We start from the raw sequence: 20,069 nt of genomic DNA, 5'->3' as shown, positions 1-20,069 counted from the left end.
TTTTGTCTATGATTTTTGCATTTCAGGGAACTGTTTAAAGGATGTTCAAAAAATAAAGTGCATTAGCAAGTATTGTGAAACTGAAATATCAAGCCACTACGCATCCCCATTCAGAGCTGCTGTATGGCAATTTAAAAGCCCAGAGCACATATTAAGTGGAGTGCCCTGCATGGGATGAGTGACTCAAACCTCTAGACCTTCTTTGTTACTATAGCATTGAGGCAGAAACACTAGTAACTGCCTGGCATGCTCAACACGCCATTTATTTATTGTCTCCTGTGAGCTTTGCTTATTCATTTATCCATCTTTATCGTTACTCATTCCTTGTTTAAAAACAAAAAATAACTACCATGCAGCTTCCTGGAGTTTAAAGCCAGGAGAAACCATAAGATTCCGTCTACTGCAGATTGTTAAATTTCACCCTGTTGTCTGTATGATATAATTGGGTTGGAGTTAAAAAAAAAAAAAACAGTCCTCTGGAGACTAACAGACAGGGAACAGAAAGAAATGGAAGTGGCACCATTGTCTGAGGTCTTTGCAACGACAGTAAACAAGTGAGGTGAAGTATGCTCAAGCATTTCTAGCAGGAGACCTCTGCTCTTTACTTCAGAGAGCAGCCAAAAGGGAAAAAAAAATCCTTCCATCTTCTGATAAGTGGGAGAAGCTTAATTCCCTGCCCTGAATCTGTCTGGTCACAAGTTCGATGTTAAGAATGTCAGGAGGAGATTGCGGCCAAGTCAATGAAAAGGTTTCTTTGTGCCACTGCAGAGCTCCCCTCCGTGGTTGCTCTAGTCCAGCTGGGGTCAGTCTCTGGGCCTTAGAGGCAAGGAAACACCAAGCCAAAAGAAGACCTCAGGACACAGCAAGCTACTTGTCCTGTAGCATGACAAAAGCCTCCTCCTGGCCCCAGACAGATGATTCCAGTTGTCACCTGCTGCAGAATTGCAGATGGCTTTGCAGGGTCTGGCCATGTTTACAGCTTCCTTCTCTCCCTGCAGCCATAAAGGATTCACTGCCTCCATGGCCAGACGAGGCTCCCACAGCCATCCAGCCAGATCCTCCCTGCACCCCATGAGCAAGGTGCTTCCACTTTGTGTAATCCCAGCCCTCCCTTAAGGGCCTTTCCCCCTGTGCCTTGCCCTGAGGAGCAGTTAATTATTTGTGGTGACACCCAAATCTCTGATTGATTGAGATTCTGAAGAAGGTCGTACCAGGAACAAGCGAGGAGGCCTGGCATGGTAGGGCTGGTCTGGCAGAGGGAAGCTGCAGAGGTACCAGCACTCCAGCACATGGCCTGTCTTTTCATCCCTCTTGCTGAGCCCCGGGTGCCTGCAGCGGGAGTGGGGCAGGAGACAGCGAGTGATGGAGAAGGGAATAGGAAAAGAAATGGAGCTGGGGAGCACGTTTCTCCTCCAGGCTTCTCTTCTTGCTCCTCAGCCCTGGGGTGCAGGAGACTCCTGCCTTCAGGCTCAGGACAGTCCTCTGCAAAACAGGGTTTGCAGGTGGGAGCTGTTCCCTGGCTCCACTGGCAGGGTTGCACACACCTGGAATTTGAACCTGGAGTTGCAGGTCAAGGAGCCCTGTTTTGGACATGTTCCTCTCCACCTGACAGTATTACACTGAATCTATATGGCCTGGGGTTGTTTAACACAGTGGTTCAGATTGGTCTGCAGTGGTAATTAGTCTTCTTCCTTATCTAACGCCCCACTGATCTTATTCTATCACCTTAAGCAAAGCTGCTACAGTTTTCCACCTATTTCCAACTTCGAGTTGCTTGGTAAAGGGGTTCTGATATGCGGGCACGCCAGACTCAGAAATAGTTTAATTCTAAATATAAAGGAGTCTGCTTCAAACTGACCTGGGGTCCTTCCTACCCCTCGGGAGACCTTTCTGCTTAGACATCTGACCAAGTACCTCCTTGTGCTAAGTTGCCACATCTACCTGAGCTGCCTGTGGGTGAACAAGGTGTCCTCACCTCCTCTGATTGCCCTGACACCACACCAGCCTTGGTGAGGGCATTTGCACTGTGGCTCCAGAAGCGATGCCCCTCTCTAAGATGTAGGAGAGCAACGGGATGCAATGAGGGCTTAGTGGGGCAATACCACTGCCCAAATGCATTTTAGGTTCTTTGAAATGTGTGCCTCAGTCCAGGGAGTTGGGAGCAGGAGAAATCTGACAAGCGTGATCAGCACGGCCCTTTGTAGATTGCACGGCTTGCCAGCCATCTCTGGCCTCCTGATCGGCTGGGACACCCACTTTATTTTGTCCATCTACCCTTAACACTGGCATCCCGCCCCTTCCTAGCCCTTGAGTTCATCAGCCCTTTTGAAGAACTGTGGTCACCATCAGGAGACACTTTATGCTGTCAAGGACTTTCTTCCCACTGCATGTTAGGAAATCCCTGTGCTGAACAAGATGAACTGTGAAATGGTGATGTAAGGGGTTGAAGTTCCCTTCTCATGTACATTCATCTCAAAAAAGTCAGTTTGCTGTGTTGTGCGGTGAGCAGGAGCAAAATTGGTCCATTCAGTTCATTTTTTAGCATTTTCAGCACTATGGGAGGGATGGTGGTTCACCACCCCAGAGAAAGCAGTGCTCCTGCTCTCCAGAGGTTTCTGGCGAACTAGCTGGGGATTGCCAGGCCTCTGTCACCCTGCAAGGTGGCTCTTCAATGGCTTTGTGAAATTAGTCACCCCAGAAGGAGTAATTTTTAAGTTTCTGGAATCAAAGCACAAGTATTTGTAGGAATTGAAAGGTTAAGCTGTGTTGTTTGGGGTTGATACATTCTGCTGTAAATCCTGTAAAGGGCAGAAACAATTAACATATGCTAACAGGTTTTTACAGGAGCAAAGCCATAAGCAATACCTGGGTGAATGTGAATATTAGGATTTACAAAAATCAGTAACTGAGGAGCTGTAGCAGGGAGACATGCTCTAACAGAGAAAAGGAGCTCAGGGAGAGACGGTGAATGTAACAGTGAATGAAAGTGATGTGTATTGTCTGGCAAATACAGGCTCTGAAATGACAAGAAAAATGTTTCTCTCTATGTAAAAAAAGACATTGCTTTAATGCTGTCCTGGCTACAGCTGAGAAGAAATCTGTCTTAGGTTTTTTTTTCCAAAAGAAGTTGCTTTTTCAGTTGTGTCAGGCTATTTTGCAATATGGCTGTTTTCCAGCAGTGAAATAGACTTTGATGCAAACATAGCAGTTTCTTGTGTAAAAAAGACTCTCCTGGCATCAGTGGTACAGATCCAACCAAAAGTCAAATACCTCACAGAGAAGCTTAGAGAAGAAAGAAATGTCAGAAATACTTAGCCAAATCTTTTAGAATAGCTTTGTTTGACATTAAAGAAGTGGGTGTGTACACTGACACAAATGCATGTAGTGCTTTAATAAACAAAGGGAAATATGTAGGCCAGGATATACTAAATGTCATATGCATTTGTAAAGCCCTTCTTAAAATAAGTGGTGTTTTATAAATGAGCAAAAATACAACAGTGTGAAATTAAATATGCATGCATAAGCAGTGTTATAAAACAATGACACCGTTGTATACAGGGGGTGTTATCTCCCTGTATAAAGTTGTTTGGAATTGTTTTGAGTATGTTTGCTTTTAAAATACGCAGGGAATCCGCAAGTTAGCTTTGCTTGCTGTTAGAGGTATGACTTTCAAAAGGCTCTAATATTCTGCCTCTGACCTTTTGCCTGCACGGATGTATGTAAAGAGCAACCACTCTCTGAAGTCCTTGCAGGCATAAGATGTTCATTTTCAGGTATGAGATATAAATGTTATGAAGAGTCTACTGCATTTTGTGTGCACAAAGGCTTCTAGATTTAAAGAAAACAGGTACAACAATATCTGAGGCCATCTCTAAAAAAAATAATCAATCCCTAAATCTCAGGGTAATGTTTAAATATGTCTTTGCAGTGGTTACCCATATAAGCAGCACACACACCCCCAGATACACTTGAATACACTGAGTATATCTGTCTGTCAATAGACAGAAATAGGTATGTATTTCTTTCTCACTCTGTGTGTGTGTGTATAAACGAATGCACAATAACAAGTCAATCATAGATGTCTTTTTGTACATAAAGATTAATGTTTTATCTTCATCTTATTGTTCACACAACCAGTGTGACACATGTTAAAGGATAATATCCAATTATCAATGAGAAGTGTACACATTCATTTCCACAATATTTAGGCAGAACAAATTTCATCTATAAGATCAGAGCTCTAGTCTGAGGAAAGAAAAAAAAAGTGCTTTAGTGAGGCACTGAAGGAAACAGATACCTGCATTTAATGAGGCTGCAGCAGGGGAATTATTAAGAGGAATCCTGAGGGCCACTGAGGCAGACAGCCCTGCCACTCTGTGACCCAGCAGAGAGGAGCTTGGTTGATTCTGATGTGGGGGAGGGAATGGAGAAGGTGGCTGTGGTTCATTGGCTTCAGGGCTCATCCTCAGTGGTCAGTCTGGAAGCTGCAGAAGTGATGGAGAAGGCAGATGAAGCAGCTGGTCTTGCAACTGTCCGTGTGTTTGGTGGCTGTGGTGAAGAGCAGAAGGGAGGACTTCAGCAGCCTCTGGGAGTGCTTGCAAGTGGCAGCAGAAGACCTCAGCAGCTTACATTAAATGCTAGTTTTAATAAGTGGTGACATTACACGCAGAGCAGCTTGACAAGTTCTGACCTGGTATCTTCCCCTTGTCAGTGACTTATCCTGAGGGGAAAAGGAGGCTCGCTTGTCTTTTGGAAAGCCTCAGGCCAAGTCAGCTCTAAGGAGACCAGGGAAAGATCCAATCATGAAGTTAAAACTGTGAGTGAACAAGAGACAAATCGCTGCCAGCAATATCCTTTATTATCTAATGAAGTTATTCAGTAACAAGTTGAATAGCATATTGTTTAAAATAACAGGTTGTAATAAGAACTGAAGAATATGATTCAGAATTTAGTTTTATTCAGGAAGTCTCCCAAGCGTAACGCAGAAGCAAGAGGCTCAGCCCTCCTTCATCAGAGGAGAAGTGAAACACAGGGCGTTTGTGGTGGCTGTGGCCTGTCGGACTCACACAGCTGTCAACGCAGGATGCCACTGCTTGCATTTCGTACTATGTAATCACCCTAAAAGTGGCATTTACCAGCTGGGAACTGCTGTGCCAGCTGTTGTGCACACCATGTACAGCAGAAGCAGGAATTAGATAGTGCTTTTGAGTACTTTTGGTTCCACTGTCTGTCTGGTTCTTTAAACACTGTGCTTCGCCACATGGTGAACCATAGAAGTGTGCAGACTGTCTCATGAGTGGATGAGGTAAGATACGGAGGGCTTGTTCAAGGTGGCCAGGCAGTCACTGAACTGAGGAAGAAGATGTGCAAGCAACACTTCTCTTGTGAATAGTCACTTCCTGAGAAAGCTTTTGGTATTTTGTTGCCCCTCAGGGTACCAAGGGTACCAAGGGTAGGACAGTCTCAGATCACCTCAAACTGCCAACTTACTTCACCTGGATTACTTCATCACCTTTCATCCTTATGGTTGGAAAAATGGTGCATATATACTGCCAAGAAGCCTTCTCTAGATGGAGGTGGGAGATTGTAAAACCTTTGGGAAATGGGAAAGACAATAAATAGTGAATATACCTCTTCTACCCCTTACAGTAATTCTGCCTGACAGAAGAGGTAGCAAATCCTGTACAGGTTGCATCTGATGGTTTTTTTTGCTGAAGAGAAGGCATGTCCCCTGCCTTGCCTGCCTGCCTGGCTTTCTGCAGCAAAGGCTTTCTTTCACAGGAACAAGGGCAGAACATAATTGCTTAAATAAACAAGAAAGCCCCTCCCAGAAGCTCTTGATCCTCTGTAGGTGATAGTACTCTGCTGTCCTAAGTCAGGCCCATACAGATACATATAAAATAAAGAGCTTTTGTTCCCTGCTATCACAGAGGCATTCTGATACCATCTCTTATGGGATGGTACTTGGCTCTAATTCGGCTGCCTCCTAATTGGCATGACTAGGATGTCTGGCGTCTCATCAGGGATAATTGTCTGAAGAGCCAAAGTGCTTGGTGCCTTCGTTAGGAGTATCTGCCTTATGAAAAACATTTTTATAATAGCAGCCTCCAGACATGTTGCTGCGTGACTGGGAACCCTGTTGTGCTAGGCAGTGCACATCAAAATAACAGGAAGATGAATCCTAAATCCATGAGGATGACAGAGAAACAGGAGCACAGGCAGCAATAAGACCATCAAATGCAGTGCAGTAAACAGAGTCTGGGCATAGCAGTCATTTTGTTGGTATCGATTGTGTGGTGGGAGCAGAGGAAAAGCAATGCGCGGTTCAGTTGGTGTTTACAGAAAGCTCTTGTGGTGTGACAGGGAAAATGGGACAAAACACGAAGGGTGATTTTGTATCAGAGAGACTAAGAAAGGGTTGTCAGGCATCGGAACAGGCTGCCCAGGGATGTGCTTGAGCTACCATCCCTGGAATTGTTTAAAAGACTCGGAGATATGGTGCTCAGGTACATGGTTTAGTGATGGACTTGACAGTGCTAGGTTAACAGTTGGACTCGATGATCTTAAAGGTCTTTTCTAACCCAAATGATTCCATGATTCTAAGACATACATCAATAGGAGTGTCAAGGGAGAAGCCCGGTTCCTAACATCATGGGAAAGCTGGTGGGTGGACTGAAAAGGACCTTCAGGGTGAAGATGTTGGTGTTTGTGAGCACCGATACATTACCAACAGTGAAAGAAAGTAGAAAGGTGATGGAAAAGGATGTGTGTGGTGGTGTGCTTGTAGCTGGACCGTCAGAGAAGCAGCCAGTCTTCTCTGGGCTGAGAAGAGGCCTGTACATGGGAGGAAGGGTCTGTTTGATGGGATGGATTTACAGGATGAGTCCAGCAGGGCACAGGGAGGCTTCAATGAGGAAACATCTTCATAATACTGAGCCTAAATGTTGGATAGTTATTCATTACAGGATGCTAGGAAAATTAGTTAACTAATTTGGATAAAAGTTAACTAAAGTGAAAAGCTACTTTATGTACTGTGTGAGGGATCCTTCCCTCTGAGGAAGGTGAGACATCACCATCACCTTCAGCATTGGCAGTCAGTCTGTATCACAGTAGGGCTTTGGGAACTGATGGAGCGTGGCACCCGGCTTTACTGGGTAATCCACTAACAGATCCTGCCCGAATTGCTCATGACCTAAAAAGGTGCAGATGGGTTCAAGGGCATGGGCTACAAGCACAAGAGAGAATGTGGTGGCAGGTGCATTAGCAGACCTACTGTCAATTCAGCTGTGTGGGTCTACTGAGGGTGGTCCTAATGAGATTTGTCCTAAGATCATAGGATCATAGAATAATTTGGGTTGGAAGGGACCTTCAAAGGTCATCTGGTCCAACCGCCCTGCAATGAGCAGGGACATCTTCAACTAGATTGGATACTCGGAGAAGATGGGATAGCAGTCCTTGAGCTGATAGTGGTTATCTTGGCAAATTGTGGAAGATAAGGGGCACTCCAGAAGGTCACACTTCTTGAAAAGGCAGCTGAGATAGAGAAAAGAGAGAGAGGGAGAAAAGGAGTTATATACCACTTGACTTAATATGAAACACTGAAAGAAATAATTGAGCTATTTCAAAACATCTACAAGATAACATACATACAAGTTCCAACCAACATGGCTTCGTCAAGAGCAGTCAAATCAAATGACAGCTGGTGTCATAGGGCATTCCTATAAATATCATGACGTTCCTATAAATATAGTCTTGGTGGGGCTATTCCTTGCATTGATGCAAAGCTACCGCGTGCCAGCCAATGATTCACTGTCGTATTAGATGGTGGCCATATTAGGTGTGACACTATTCAGTATATTTAGTGGCATGGGTGACAGAGCTAAGTGCGTGCTTATTACATTTGCAAGTATTACTAGGCTGGAAAGCCTGTGGGCACACTGGAGGACAGTAACAGAAATCAGGATTATCTTGAGAAAGTGAAAATGTAGTTTGAAAATAATATTTTCATTACAGACAAGTCAAAAGTTCTGTTATGTGTGCGAACATAAGTGATGCACAGGCACAAAAACAGGGGGGAGGGGGGGAAGTAACATGATCTGGAGCTCACAAACTAAAGACAAAACAGAAATAATATAATACTGCAAGAAACTCATCATACTGATTGATGTGTACAGGAGACCATCTCAGGTGAAGTGAGGTGGTCCTTCCATATCACCTGATGCCAGCACCATTTCATCTCAAGTGCTACGTGCCAGTTTTGTGCACCATATTTTGAAGAAGATTTGGACCGAATTAGGACAATTCCTGCAAACACAAGAGTGATCTAGAGAATAAGACTAATCAGAAACGTTTTAAAAATGGGGAAAACATGGTCTGAGTCTTCAAATGCATGAAAGGCTGCCACAAAGAGGCTATGAGTAATTTGCCTGTGTCTGTAGTGTACAGGGGAAGAAGTTAAGGAATTAAATTAAAGCAAGGAAGATGTAACTTACCAAACAGGGAAAAGATCTGGCAGCAAAAGAAGAGCAAAGGCATAGGACAGGTTGTCTCAGGAGACTCTGAAATCTGTCCCATGTTTGGAGGGTTTTAAGAACAGGCTAGATACATATTTGTCAGGAAACAGTTTATGTGAAAATCATCTTGCAACTGATCTTGCCTTGTAGCTGAAGGATAGACCAGATGACATCTTGAGATCTCTCCAATCTTATTTTCTATCATCCTGTAAATTGAGACAAAAATGAAGCCAGGGCAGCTAGTGAAGAGAAGAAGAATGTGGGAGGAACAGCTGTTGGCATGGAAAGCTGGGGTGTAGGTGGGATGCAGAGAATTGGAGTAACTTGATGTGCAAGAGAGGGGGAAGTTCTTCCCGTGTCCAGGGGCCCTGCTTTACTGTGCTGCATTTGCACAGCTGGACTTTCTGGCTTGTTTCTCTCAGAATTTTCCCTGCAAGATCACATGAGGTGAACATGAAGGGAAATGCAGGCATCAGCTGGCAAAATACCTTGCTTTGGCCTTAAAGCAAAACTTGTGTTTTCTCTTTTTGTGGTTTTTAGCTGACATAGGCTTTACACTGTTTTCTTGCGCAAATAACTAGTCTGTCTCTGGTGAGGTACAAAAATGACTTGAGAAAGTCCCTGAGCAAAGGAAGTTTGTGGGCTTTCATAATGTGCCTGAGTTTGCAGACTCCAGCTCTTGGGAGAGCATCATCCTTTTCATCTCCTCTGCCTTCATGAGGCTTCTCAAATGTGCCTTCAGAGACATTTGCCTGCTTTCCTGATTGGGGCCACGTTCCTCTAAATGAGACCATAGCCCTCCAGAAACATGTCTGTCATCTCCATGGGGTTCTGTGGCTGGGTGGCCCAGCTCTGTGCCAGTACAGCAGCTGAGGCCCGAGGGAGGCTGGCACACTGGGACAGTAATCCTTCCTGGATGGGTCTGCCTCCTCCTGGGTCCCTGCAAAGGATGCTACCTGGGTAACTTTTCCTAGGGGCATGACCACATGCGATTTGAAGATAAGAAGCTTAACTTCTGCTCTGAAATAGCCTTCTGTAAATTTGGGTATGTTAGTGGCCAGAAACGTCTGGGAGAAGTTAAATTATTTTTCCCTAAGGCCGTGACGTGGCTCTAACGTGGTTCTAAGGGTGTTAGTGCTGTTCTTGTTCGTCTTTTAAACCACACAGTTGGAAAACTGAATTTTGAGTGCACTCTGAGCCAATGAAGAAGTGGAGAACCTGAGGGCTGGAGCCAACAGAGGAGCTGAGTCTCTTCTCTTGACATAGTCCTGCTCACCATACAGGCAGGATTTTCCTTCACAGAATACTTGCATAGAGGGTATTTCACTTCCCCGTACCTCTGTGTACCTCTTGTTCCTGGGTAGCAGTTGTGAGGACAACGGGGCAGAACTTTTGACCCTTTACACTAGAAGTGCTTTTATTTTCCTGTCTCGCTGAAATCTCAGTTCTAGTAGAGCACTATGAGAGTGGCTGGCCCCAATAGAGAGCACGGTCACCATCAGCAGGGATAAGTTACAGTAAAACTCACATGAAAAGACCGTGACTTAACCCTGTGGTTTTAGCAGCATTTCTGTATTTTCAAACGCCACAAACTCATGCTCAGTCACCCACAGGACCCACAGGCATCACGGGGCCGTGCGAGGGAGGCTGCTCCCAACAGGGGGGAAGGAGGGCAGGGACCAGGCGAAGGCTCTGGCTGCCACAGCAGGGGCATGGGAAGTGCCGGGGGTGAGGGCAGAGGCAGCGGGGAGCGGGTTGCCTTTGCAGCACTGCAGTCCAGCTATGTCCAGCTTTGAACCAGCTGCTGCTTGTCTCCGAGAGGCCACGGAGCAGATGGGAGGAGGAAGTAGAAGGGGGAGACTTTGGGAAATGGGTTTCTGCATCTCCTTCGTGTGAGAGCAGTGACATTGCGACTGTAGCTGAACAAAGATGCAAAGTGTTTTTCACCAGTAAAACGGTAAGTTGAAACAGTGAGCACAGGAATATTGCTCCCTGGAGACCAAACTAAACAGAATTCCTATTTACCCAAGCTGGCCACATGTCCTGGGACCAATCTGCATCTTGAGCAAGCGCGAGCTAATGGCATCTCTCTTTCAAATAACCATGTACATAAATCACCTGCCAACAGAGAGAAGCATGCCTTCCCCCGTGGCTGCTGGAGACCCTGGAAGAGATCCCGACAGCCCCACAGAGCCAGCCTGGGTTTCCATCGCGAGGCAAAAGCAGAGGGGCATGCAGCAGGAGCAGGAACTCAACAGAGAAAGACCTGTGGCTCCAGATGTGAAGTCAGACATAGAGAAACAGAATAAAGAGAAGGAACGAGCAGAGGTACTTACAGTACAAATTCGTGATGCTTTTGTGTCACCTTCCTCTAGTATTCTTTGAATCTACTGTTATATTATCAGTCATGCCATAGTGATTACAGATACTTAATGAGTATAATTGTAAGTAACAAAGACACTGCTCTCAGAAATGTGTTACAGATTCAGAGTCCCCTCATTGCTCAGATAAGTAATTTTATATCTCTCAGAAGTTCTGGAACTATGTGAGGTGTGTACAATTTTTTGGGTGCCCAATATATACTTACCAGATCTAATGTGTGCATTGCATGCTACAATACCCCAAACAAGGTGCTAAACTCTACCATCTCAGATCTCTCTCAATACAGAGGAAATACATTTTCTCTAACTATCCTTCCAAGCACAGCATTTCATTGAACCTCCTATACCTCCTGACTGATTTAACACTGAATGAACAGCTTGGTCCCAGAAGCTCCTAGGTAACAATTTTTAGAGCCTTGAGAAGTGAAACAGTATAAAAATAACTTTTGCACTTGCAGACAGTGCCAAGATATAATTTCTGGTTCTCTGTATATGGATAACTCGGACGCCCATGTGGTGCCGTGGAATATGCGCTGACGCTGCCTCTCCAAGGATTCCATGCAAAAGAGGGTGAAACCTGTAGCAAGTGATCTTCTCACATGATAAAGCTGTGCTCACAGAAGTGCTTGGCATTAATCCAGAATACTGACAAGGCTTCCCTGGTACTGGGCTGGCTCAGGGAAGCAGCAGTCTGTGAGTGCTGCCTGTGTCGCCTGGTGCACAGTAAGAACCCGGCACTGATGCAGGAGCGTTTGTGTCCTATACCAGCATAGCATTCCCAGTGCAAATGGCCTACTTTCTTGCTTCAGACATGGTACTTTTAGACACCCAGATAGCTGTATTATATCCTGGAATAAGAGATCTCTAGACGGTGAAAAATAGCAGTGGTTACATTAACAAGAAGTAACACCTAATAAAATGTCTAGGCAAGATTATGAACTGCAATAATGTTCAACATTGTCATACCACTTAAAACACCAAGGGTTTCAATGATCCCAAACTACAGTCTGTGTCAGAATAGGAAACTCCAGATTTTAGCTGGCAATGTTCCCTAAAATTCGTGCCATGCATTTTATTTCCCTATATCAGCTAACGGAGAAACATGCCAAGATGCTCCTGACTGCCGTGCATGAGGCTTGGTGCCACTGTACTACTCCCCCTTTCTCCTTCTCCCACATGGCACCAGGCACCATCACTTCAGGCTAGTTTGTGATACTGGCAGGAAAATCCATGGGAGGATGTGTTCGATTTCTTTTTTTACGGAAAATCCATTATACTGTCAACCCTCCAAAAATACAGTGCACTAATCCACAAAATGTGGGAGGTGGAAGGAAAACATGAGAGAACAAGGCTGTCTCCAAATCCTATATATGTTTGTAGAAGTGTGCAAAGGGTTTGGAATACATTTTGCGTTGAAGACTATAATAACCTACTCATAGATACCATTATGAATATGAGATACAGAGAGATAGTTTTAATTTGTAAAGTTGAGTATTGTGAATGCTACTGTGAAATCACTGGAGCTTTCTGTACAGGTATCAGCTCAAGTGAGAGATGTTGGACCAATATGAGACAAGCGCACTGGGCTTCAGACTGTGACAGGCACCACATCCACTCCCTTTGCTTGTGCTCTTCCTAACTGGTGTCATTCTCTCTGCTTTACTTGGATTTTATCCATCTCTGTGTCTAGGGGTCTGTGAAACAGCAATGGAGCAAACCTTCACACTTGGCACCTAAAACCCCTCCTGAAGAACAGAGGAAAGAGACAAAGTTTGAAGTGAAGGAGCCGCTGCTGAGAACAAATTCACTGTCACATTATGTTCCTGGTAGGAAACAAAATGCTTAAAATGTAGGCTGCTATCTCACAACCTTGTCAGAAGAAATCTTGCTTGAGTTTGATGCAAAAGGCATAGAGGTTGGATCCTAATCTCTTTCCCAGCCTCACATGAGCAGGGGCAAACTCTTTTCTCAGCACTCGCATCTGGGGTTTTGTTTGGTGGCATCTTCCTTTTACCACTTTGATTGCACAATAGTCAAAACTCTTGTTGAAATAAATTAATTGAGAGCACTGCACTGTTTCACAGGACAGGGTTCCAAATGCACTATCCTGGTGTGAAATGTAAAATGCATGGAAAATTATTTTCAATAGTGTTCAATTTTAATGTGGTTTCCTCAGCAAGCTGAAATGGTATGATCACAAACTGTCTGCCCATCAGTCTTTCCACAATAACTTTAAATCTATTTGGTAAATTCCAATTTGAAAGGAGGGCAGAAGTTTGGAAGGTAATAAAATTCCTGTGAGCTGGGGGCTGGGTGAAGGAGGAATTTGCAAATTAATGTTCTTGCTAATGAAAAGACTCTCTCTTATTTGGCCTGAGTGTTAAACACAGGGCATAGCAAGGAATCCAGGTCATGCTGTTGGTTTTGGTAAGTTTAGGGACCAAAAGATATTGATGAAAAACAGCATATTCTTTTGGGCACGGTATGGTTATTGTCTCAATAATATGTTGCAGAAGAAGCTTCCATGTGAAATGTAAAGATTTTCTACTGTAAGGCAAGGCATGAGAAGTTGTTAATGAAAGAGCCAGGGTGTGTAGGTGCACAGCTCATGAACAAGAAATGTCCATGTGTTTTATTCACAGTAGCTCCGTCACCAGCACTGGTGGATAAAGAAGAAATAAGCCACTTTAAGAAAGCCAGTAATGCTGCTGTGGATCAGCCATCATGGTTTGAACTGGCCAAAAAGAAATCACAAGCTTGGAGTGATATGCCACGGATTGTAAAATAAAAGGGTGCAGATGAATAGCATCTTTCATAATTACATCAGCTACTTAACTGAACTTCTACGGACCAGCTAATCACCGTGAAGAATCTCTTGATACACAAGAAGGGTTTTATTATACAGCTGTGGAGAAAGTGTGCAATAGGTGCAGTCAAAAAGTTTACCTTCAACTTTGTAGCAATCAGGATTCCAATAGCAATGGATTACTTAAATTATGGTAAGGATATACTTACACTTTGGAGAATAAAACTTTTTCCTTATGTATTTCCAGCGTTTTCTGCTTTTAATGACATTTGCATCAAAACAGGATCTTTGCTAAACTTTGCTGAGCTTCTGTTGTTGCTGGCAACTTCTATTTGTTATGGTTTTCTCTGTTTACATTTATAAATTGTGCACTAACATTCTGATTCCGTTGATGTGTTTCACTGGAATCACCTGACATTCTTTCTATCAAATCTGTTTGGACCACTGAGGTATTAATTAATAGCTGTTAGTGAGTACTACTTTAAAATGTGTTGCTTGAGCTGCGTGTTTGCCAAGCCAAGTGATACAGTTTCTGGGCTTAGGTTACATTTCATGAGGCACAAATACGCACTTTTATGCATGATCACGAATAAAAATTCCTCAGCTCCTTCTGTGAGCTACCTTGGTTGCACAATGTTTGCAAGCAGGTGAAAAGTAAGGAAACTGAACTGCAGTTGGAAGACCATCAGTGCATTCACAGTTACTTTCCTATCTGAATTTATCTGGTTGCAACTCGTTTTCCCTTGTGTGAAATCATCATTCTCAATTAGGAGCATAGAACAGTAGAAATTATGAATTTACTTGAAAAATAAGAATGGAAAAGCCTTGAGCCACAGTCCAAACTGAAATGCTGGTAAAAACTGCGAACTTCATTGCTGTATCAGCTTCACATATCACCCCCTACATTATCTTAGTTAATCTTATTAAAAAATAGTACTGTGTTGCATTTCTGTACTTTACTACCTTCATATAAAATTCGCATGCTCATCGGCCTGAGTCTCCCCCACCGGTTTGGAACTCCCACTTATGGAGTCTCCCAGGGTCTTCACCTTCACCTGTTTAATGAGACTGACAAGAGAAATCATTGCTGCTGATTGACCAGAATCACTCTGAATATATTTCGAGACCTCCCCGTGAGCTAAAGAAGCAAATGACAAACCCCATTAGGGAATTTCTTTGAAACTAAATGCAAGCTAAGGCAAGCATTTTGCTTTGTGTACGGATGTACATGTGAAGTATTACCTCAGCACTGCACTCCCTAGATTTATTTAAGTATACATTTGTGATTTTTTTTTCTTGACACGTTAACAGTCTTTTTGGAAAAATGTAGGGCAACTTAAGGAAACCTAGGATTTCTTAACACCTGCATTTGCAGTTTCAAAATCTGGCCTTTTCTAAGGCAATAGGGAGGAAACTTGGCAATGACAATTACATTTTGTAATGAATAAAGAAAGAGGGTATTGGAATATGTGAACATCCAAGACATTCATAACGGTTTTCAGACAGGTTGTCTTTCGTTGTCAAAAATAGGAGGAGGAAAACCAAGTTTTATTGTCAAAGCCGTTGGATAAAGCCAGTCAGCCTGCATTGCTGCTGAAGGCCTGATGCAGCCACTGGACAGATGTGATGCAGCTGCTGGACAGGTGTGATGCAGCAGCTGGACAGACGTGCTCCAGTCCATCACAGTAGCTGTCATTGGTCCTGACTCAAATGAGTTTCTGTCAAATGGCCTGGGATTTTCTCTTTTATGCAGGTCACAAAAAGCAGTGTGGACATACCTGCTGAAATGAGAGTGGCAAGGCAGCTCTCTGTTCAACAGATTCACGAGAGAAATAAAGACTTAATTACAGGACACACAACCTTAGGCTCTGTTGCCCTAAGGTCGGTTGTGCAAAGAGCTTTCCAGTTGCTTCCCCATGAGCAAGCATGAACAGTCCTTAATCTCAAGTGATTTTTGGGGGGGGTATTCAAATAATATTCTCAGTTCTACAGTAGAAATAGCTACATTTTTCAGGTACAATAAAAATGTCTTAACTCCCTCTCTCTCCTAAACACCCTTTCTGTAATAAATAACTCATTAGCATAAAGTGTAATTTTAAGATTTGCTATTACCTTTTGTAGCAATCTTGGAAAAAAAAAAAAGGTAGTTTCTGTATTAAAGGAATATAATATATAAAAAAGACTAAATTTGTATTTTCTAATTATTGCCACTCCATGCAAAGAGCACAGAGTTTTGAGGAAATATAGCTAAAGGTATGGTCTGTCTCCTTACAGTTCTTTCCCTTTTTAAAATCATTAGAATTCTGTTGAATCATGACTGAGTTCCTGGAGTGTGACCTGTGGAGAAGTGTACAGATCTCTTGGGCTGTCTCCTGTTTTCATAGAGGCATGCTCAGGAACAATGGAGAGAAAGGCAAAGGTATCATAGCAAGACCTGCACAATCTCAGGGAGAAGCCTTTTGTCCCCCCATTACCTTGCAGATTTGTCAAGGGGAGGAGGTGAGGGGAATCAACTCTTCATGGAGCGCAGCCCTGCTCCTCATGCGCTATTTGGGATCTGAATTTGGGAGCGTGCCAAGGCAGGTGTGGCATGGACATCAGCCTGCATTTTGCCATTGATTGCAATGTGGTCCAGGTATTTCTGCCTTAGGGTTTCCCCTGGCTCAACTCACACTCAGTTTTTAGCACCAAGTGGGTGTGAATGACTGCTCTGAGCTGTGGCAGATGGCTTTGTGGAACCCTGTGAACCCATCAGCAACCTGCACCCAGCCTCCAAGGAAATGGGACTGCAACCCTGCAGGCTGCTCAAGCCTACATGAAATGAACTCAGGACCTTGACCAATTGTGCCATAATTATGGAGGAATCTCAAAACACACTTCGGAGAAGCAGAAACATGATGCACTAGTTTTCATGCAATGCATAATTACACTGGAACTGATTGCCACAGGAGGCTGTCCACACCAAAGGTTTAGCTGACTTCAAAAAGCAGCTAGACAAAGCTGTGGAAGACAAAAATCCAGCAAGTGCTGCTCAACAGAAAAGCCAGGGCCTTGGCCTGGGGGATTGGGAAAGGCTTTGGGAGGAGGTGTGAGTGGTAGGCTTATCTTTTTCATATACTCCTATCCCTGCCAATGGCCGTTGCCTTTGTGCAAGAGAAGACGTTTGGCCACCTAAACCTCTGATCTGACTGACTAGGGGGAATTTTTGTTTTCTCATGGTGTCGTTCTGTACCCAGATTTCTTCATTCTAAGTCAAAAGGCCAAGCAAGTTGGTCTTGCTGTAGCTGTCCTGTCAGCTGGTAGGCAAAAGATAGTTTTAGAGCCTGTGTATTCTTCTTTGGTCAAATGGCTCATTTGTGGCAATGGAAAGATGCAAACAGAAATACATTTTTCTTCTCTGTATGAACTGATTTATGTTTCACACTTGGTGCCATCAGCCTTTCAGATCTCATCAGCTTTCCTAAGGACATCATTGTGCTTTTCCAGCTGAGAAGCGATATGACTGACTCAGGCTGATCCATTTCGCTCAGGCAGCTGCAATATATGTTGTGGGTGCATAACATCTAGCACTGAAATACAATGTAAAAATTCACCCTTTGTTCGTGATTCATGCACATAAACTAACACAGCTGGAACTGCAGTCAAAGAACAACAAAATGGACTTGAAAAATAGAAGAGTTTCTCCCACAAGTGCTGCATGTTAGATCTTTGGCTTCCCTTGTGACAAGCAAGGTGACAGTCTGCAGGCAGTTGTCCTTCCCAGCGGTGAAGGACTGCACACAATGCAAATGAAAGTGTCTATCAGGCCTCTTTCAGCACAAAAATTCTAGGTTTGATGACTTATGCAGTTTGTTAGTTGGCTTATCCTAATTAGCTACCTCCTAATGTTTAGTATTTTTAAGTAAAAAATGATAGTTACATGTTTTCTAATGCACAGCAAAGTGCAATCAATTTTTAAGGCCAAAATATCCCTCTGGCCTTTACTTTGATATGGTGTTGTGCACTGTGTTGCTTTTGACAGTAAAAACGTTTACTAAATCTATTGCATTTTTTTCAAGATGAAGAGGAATATAAAATCTTGTTGCCAGTGAAAATATCCAGCAGCGGCATAGCAAGCAGTTTGCTGTAATTTTGCAACGCCATTAATTCCCTCTCAGTCTCGAGGAGCATAATAAACTTGCCAAAATGTTTGCTTTGTATACACGACGAGCGCTCTGCTGCGGGTAACAAAGGTTTAATTACAGGATTTTGTGTTTGTGGTTAGAAGATTACTTTTGTACTGTTATAGAGTCCAAAAAAGAAAAAGCCATTTGTGAACACTGGGCAGTGCTGCATGTCTCATAAAACCCTGGGCGCAGGGAATGTCACTCTCTGTGATCCAGCACAGAGTGGCTGCAGGGGATTAACTCTGGTAGGAGAAGGCGTTTTGGTTCCAAGTGAGCACAGGTCTCAGGCTCACATATTCCTGATGTTCACCAAGCCGCTCAACAAGCAACAGGAAACACTGCATTTTTAGAGCATGGGATCTGTTATTCTCTGACTTTACAAAATAAATACCATGTGAAGATTTTTATGGATTATTACTCCCAGATAATTCTCTGCACCAAAGTAGCCGGAGACTGATGTGACACGTATTTACATAGTCTGTTCAGAACATCTTTGTTTCAATATCTTGCAGTGCCTTTGCTTCACCCACAAATTCTAATTCTCTATGTACACTGGCTGCATTCCCAGAAGAAAACATCTCTAGCTCACCTAAGGCAGTTTAAATGGAGGTCAGTCTGGAAAATGTTGGACTATCTCCACCTCTGGGATCCCAAATTGCTGTCTTAGGAACTGTTAGGAATACAGCTAAGCCTGCATAAGCTTTTCTTGAAGCAAAGTGATGGAGGACCATTCTCCCTTCCCTCCTTCTTCCCTTCCTTCCTTCCTTCCTTCCTTCCTTCCTTCCTTCCTTCCCTCCTTCCCTCCTTCCCTCCCTCCCTCCCTCCTTCCCTCCCTCCATCCTTCCCTCCTTTCTTTCCTCCTTCCTCCCCCCGCCTCCTTCCCTTTCACACACCTTCACTTTAAATACTTCTATTGTTGATTTCTTTTTTGCTTTATTTACTTATTTGCATAGGAAATGGTAGATGTTGCATGTTCCTAAATCCACTGAAGCTTATTCAAGGATGCTGAGCCAGGCACCATGTTGTCTGAGAACCTCTTAACTCCCTGTAGCAAGTAGTCCCCATTTTTTCCCAAATATGGTTTGATTTCCAAAGTTTAGAATTGAGATGTCATTTATTACCCTGCCTTTGAAAGTCAGCTCTGCCTGAAAAATATTTTAATTAAAAAGAAAATAAAAAGAAATAAATGTCTGTTCACTGTCTACTGGAAAAGGCACTTCACACCAACAGGTCCTGCAATGATTACCAGCACGTAGCTTCCACGCTGTCACTTGTCATCCATGCCAGCAGCTCCAGGAGGCCACTCGTGCCGCTCTTAGGCCAGACAGTGGAAAACATGGCCCCATCAGAGATGGCGAGGAGGCAGAGGAACCTGGCCAGACCCTCCTACCACCAACCACCACCCATGCTGCCCTCCTCAACAAGCAGCTGGTGTCAGACTTTGTTGAGGTGAGGCAACGGTGTTTACTTGTCTCTGGGCTCCAGTCCTGGGACTGTTTGTGCAAGTGACAGCCCAAGGTGCTGCAAAGATTTCAACACCGTTGCAGAATCTCGAAGCTGCTGAACTGCAGAGTCAAGTTTGCCCCGTACCATGCTCTGGTGATCATGTCTCCCAAGGAAATCCTGTTTCCATGTTATTTTTATTCCTTCCCAACCCCTGAATTTAATAAGACCATCAGTAAACCCCTCCAAAGTGTTGCTTACATCAAAGAACCAAGGAGAACCATCTGGAAAGGCCAGAGGAAAACACCCAGAAGTATGATGAGAATTCACTTAATAACCCTTCAGGAAAATAAAAGCCACCTTTCTCAGCAGAAATAACAGAGACTCCTTAAAAAGCCATCGGCTCATCCTCTCTGCACTCAGCACAGGAGATAATTTTGATGGACAGGTTGCCTGCAGACAAGGCACAAGAATAAGGCCCTGAGCCTGTCCGGGCAAAACAGACATCATCTCCCCATCTGGCCACTCCTTTACACAAAGGTTGACTTCTTTTAACTCCTTTGCCTCTTCCTGCAGCGCTCCTCTCGAGTGAGCACAAGGCATTGCTTTTTGCTTACTAAAGCCTTTTGTTTGGTTCATGACTTTATTTTGAACCACAAAAAACAAAGACTCCCAAATATGAGGAGCTGTGGTGCAAGTCACTCCCCAATCCCTGGCCTCGTGGCATTTCAAAGCTCACCCCTACACTCTTTCAAGCCCT

General features: G+C 43.8%; 1 protein-coding gene across 16 annotated transcripts in view; it reads left to right on the top strand.

The window, feature by feature from the left end:
• The window catches only part of CRACDL (CRACD like), a 66,412-nt gene extending 52,472 nt beyond the window's left edge, over positions 1-13,940 (top strand). For 14 of the 16 annotated variants that reach the window (XM_065075787.1, XM_065075770.1, XM_065075819.1 and 11 more), the window contains 3 exons: positions 10,642-10,841; positions 12,585-12,720; positions 13,537-13,940. In XM_065075787.1, the coding sequence (XP_064931859.1) occupies positions 10,642-10,841; positions 12,585-12,720; positions 13,537-13,682 (482 nt within the window). In that variant the 3' untranslated portion in view covers positions 13,683-13,940. The remainder of the gene's footprint in view (positions 1-10,641; positions 10,842-12,584; positions 12,721-13,536) is intronic. The other 2 variants (XM_065075743.1, XM_021287703.2) reach the window with 1 other exon arrangement.
• Positions 13,941-20,069: the final 6,129 nt, after the last annotated feature.

This window comes from Columba livia, chromosome 1, assembly GCF_036013475.1.
Source record: "Columba livia isolate bColLiv1 breed racing homer chromosome 1, bColLiv1.pat.W.v2, whole genome shotgun sequence".
Classification (NCBI taxonomy): Eukaryota; Metazoa; Chordata; class Aves; order Columbiformes; family Columbidae; genus Columba; species Columba livia.
Note: the sequence above shows the minus strand (reverse complement) of the source record. Positions and strands in the feature narration are given on the sequence as shown.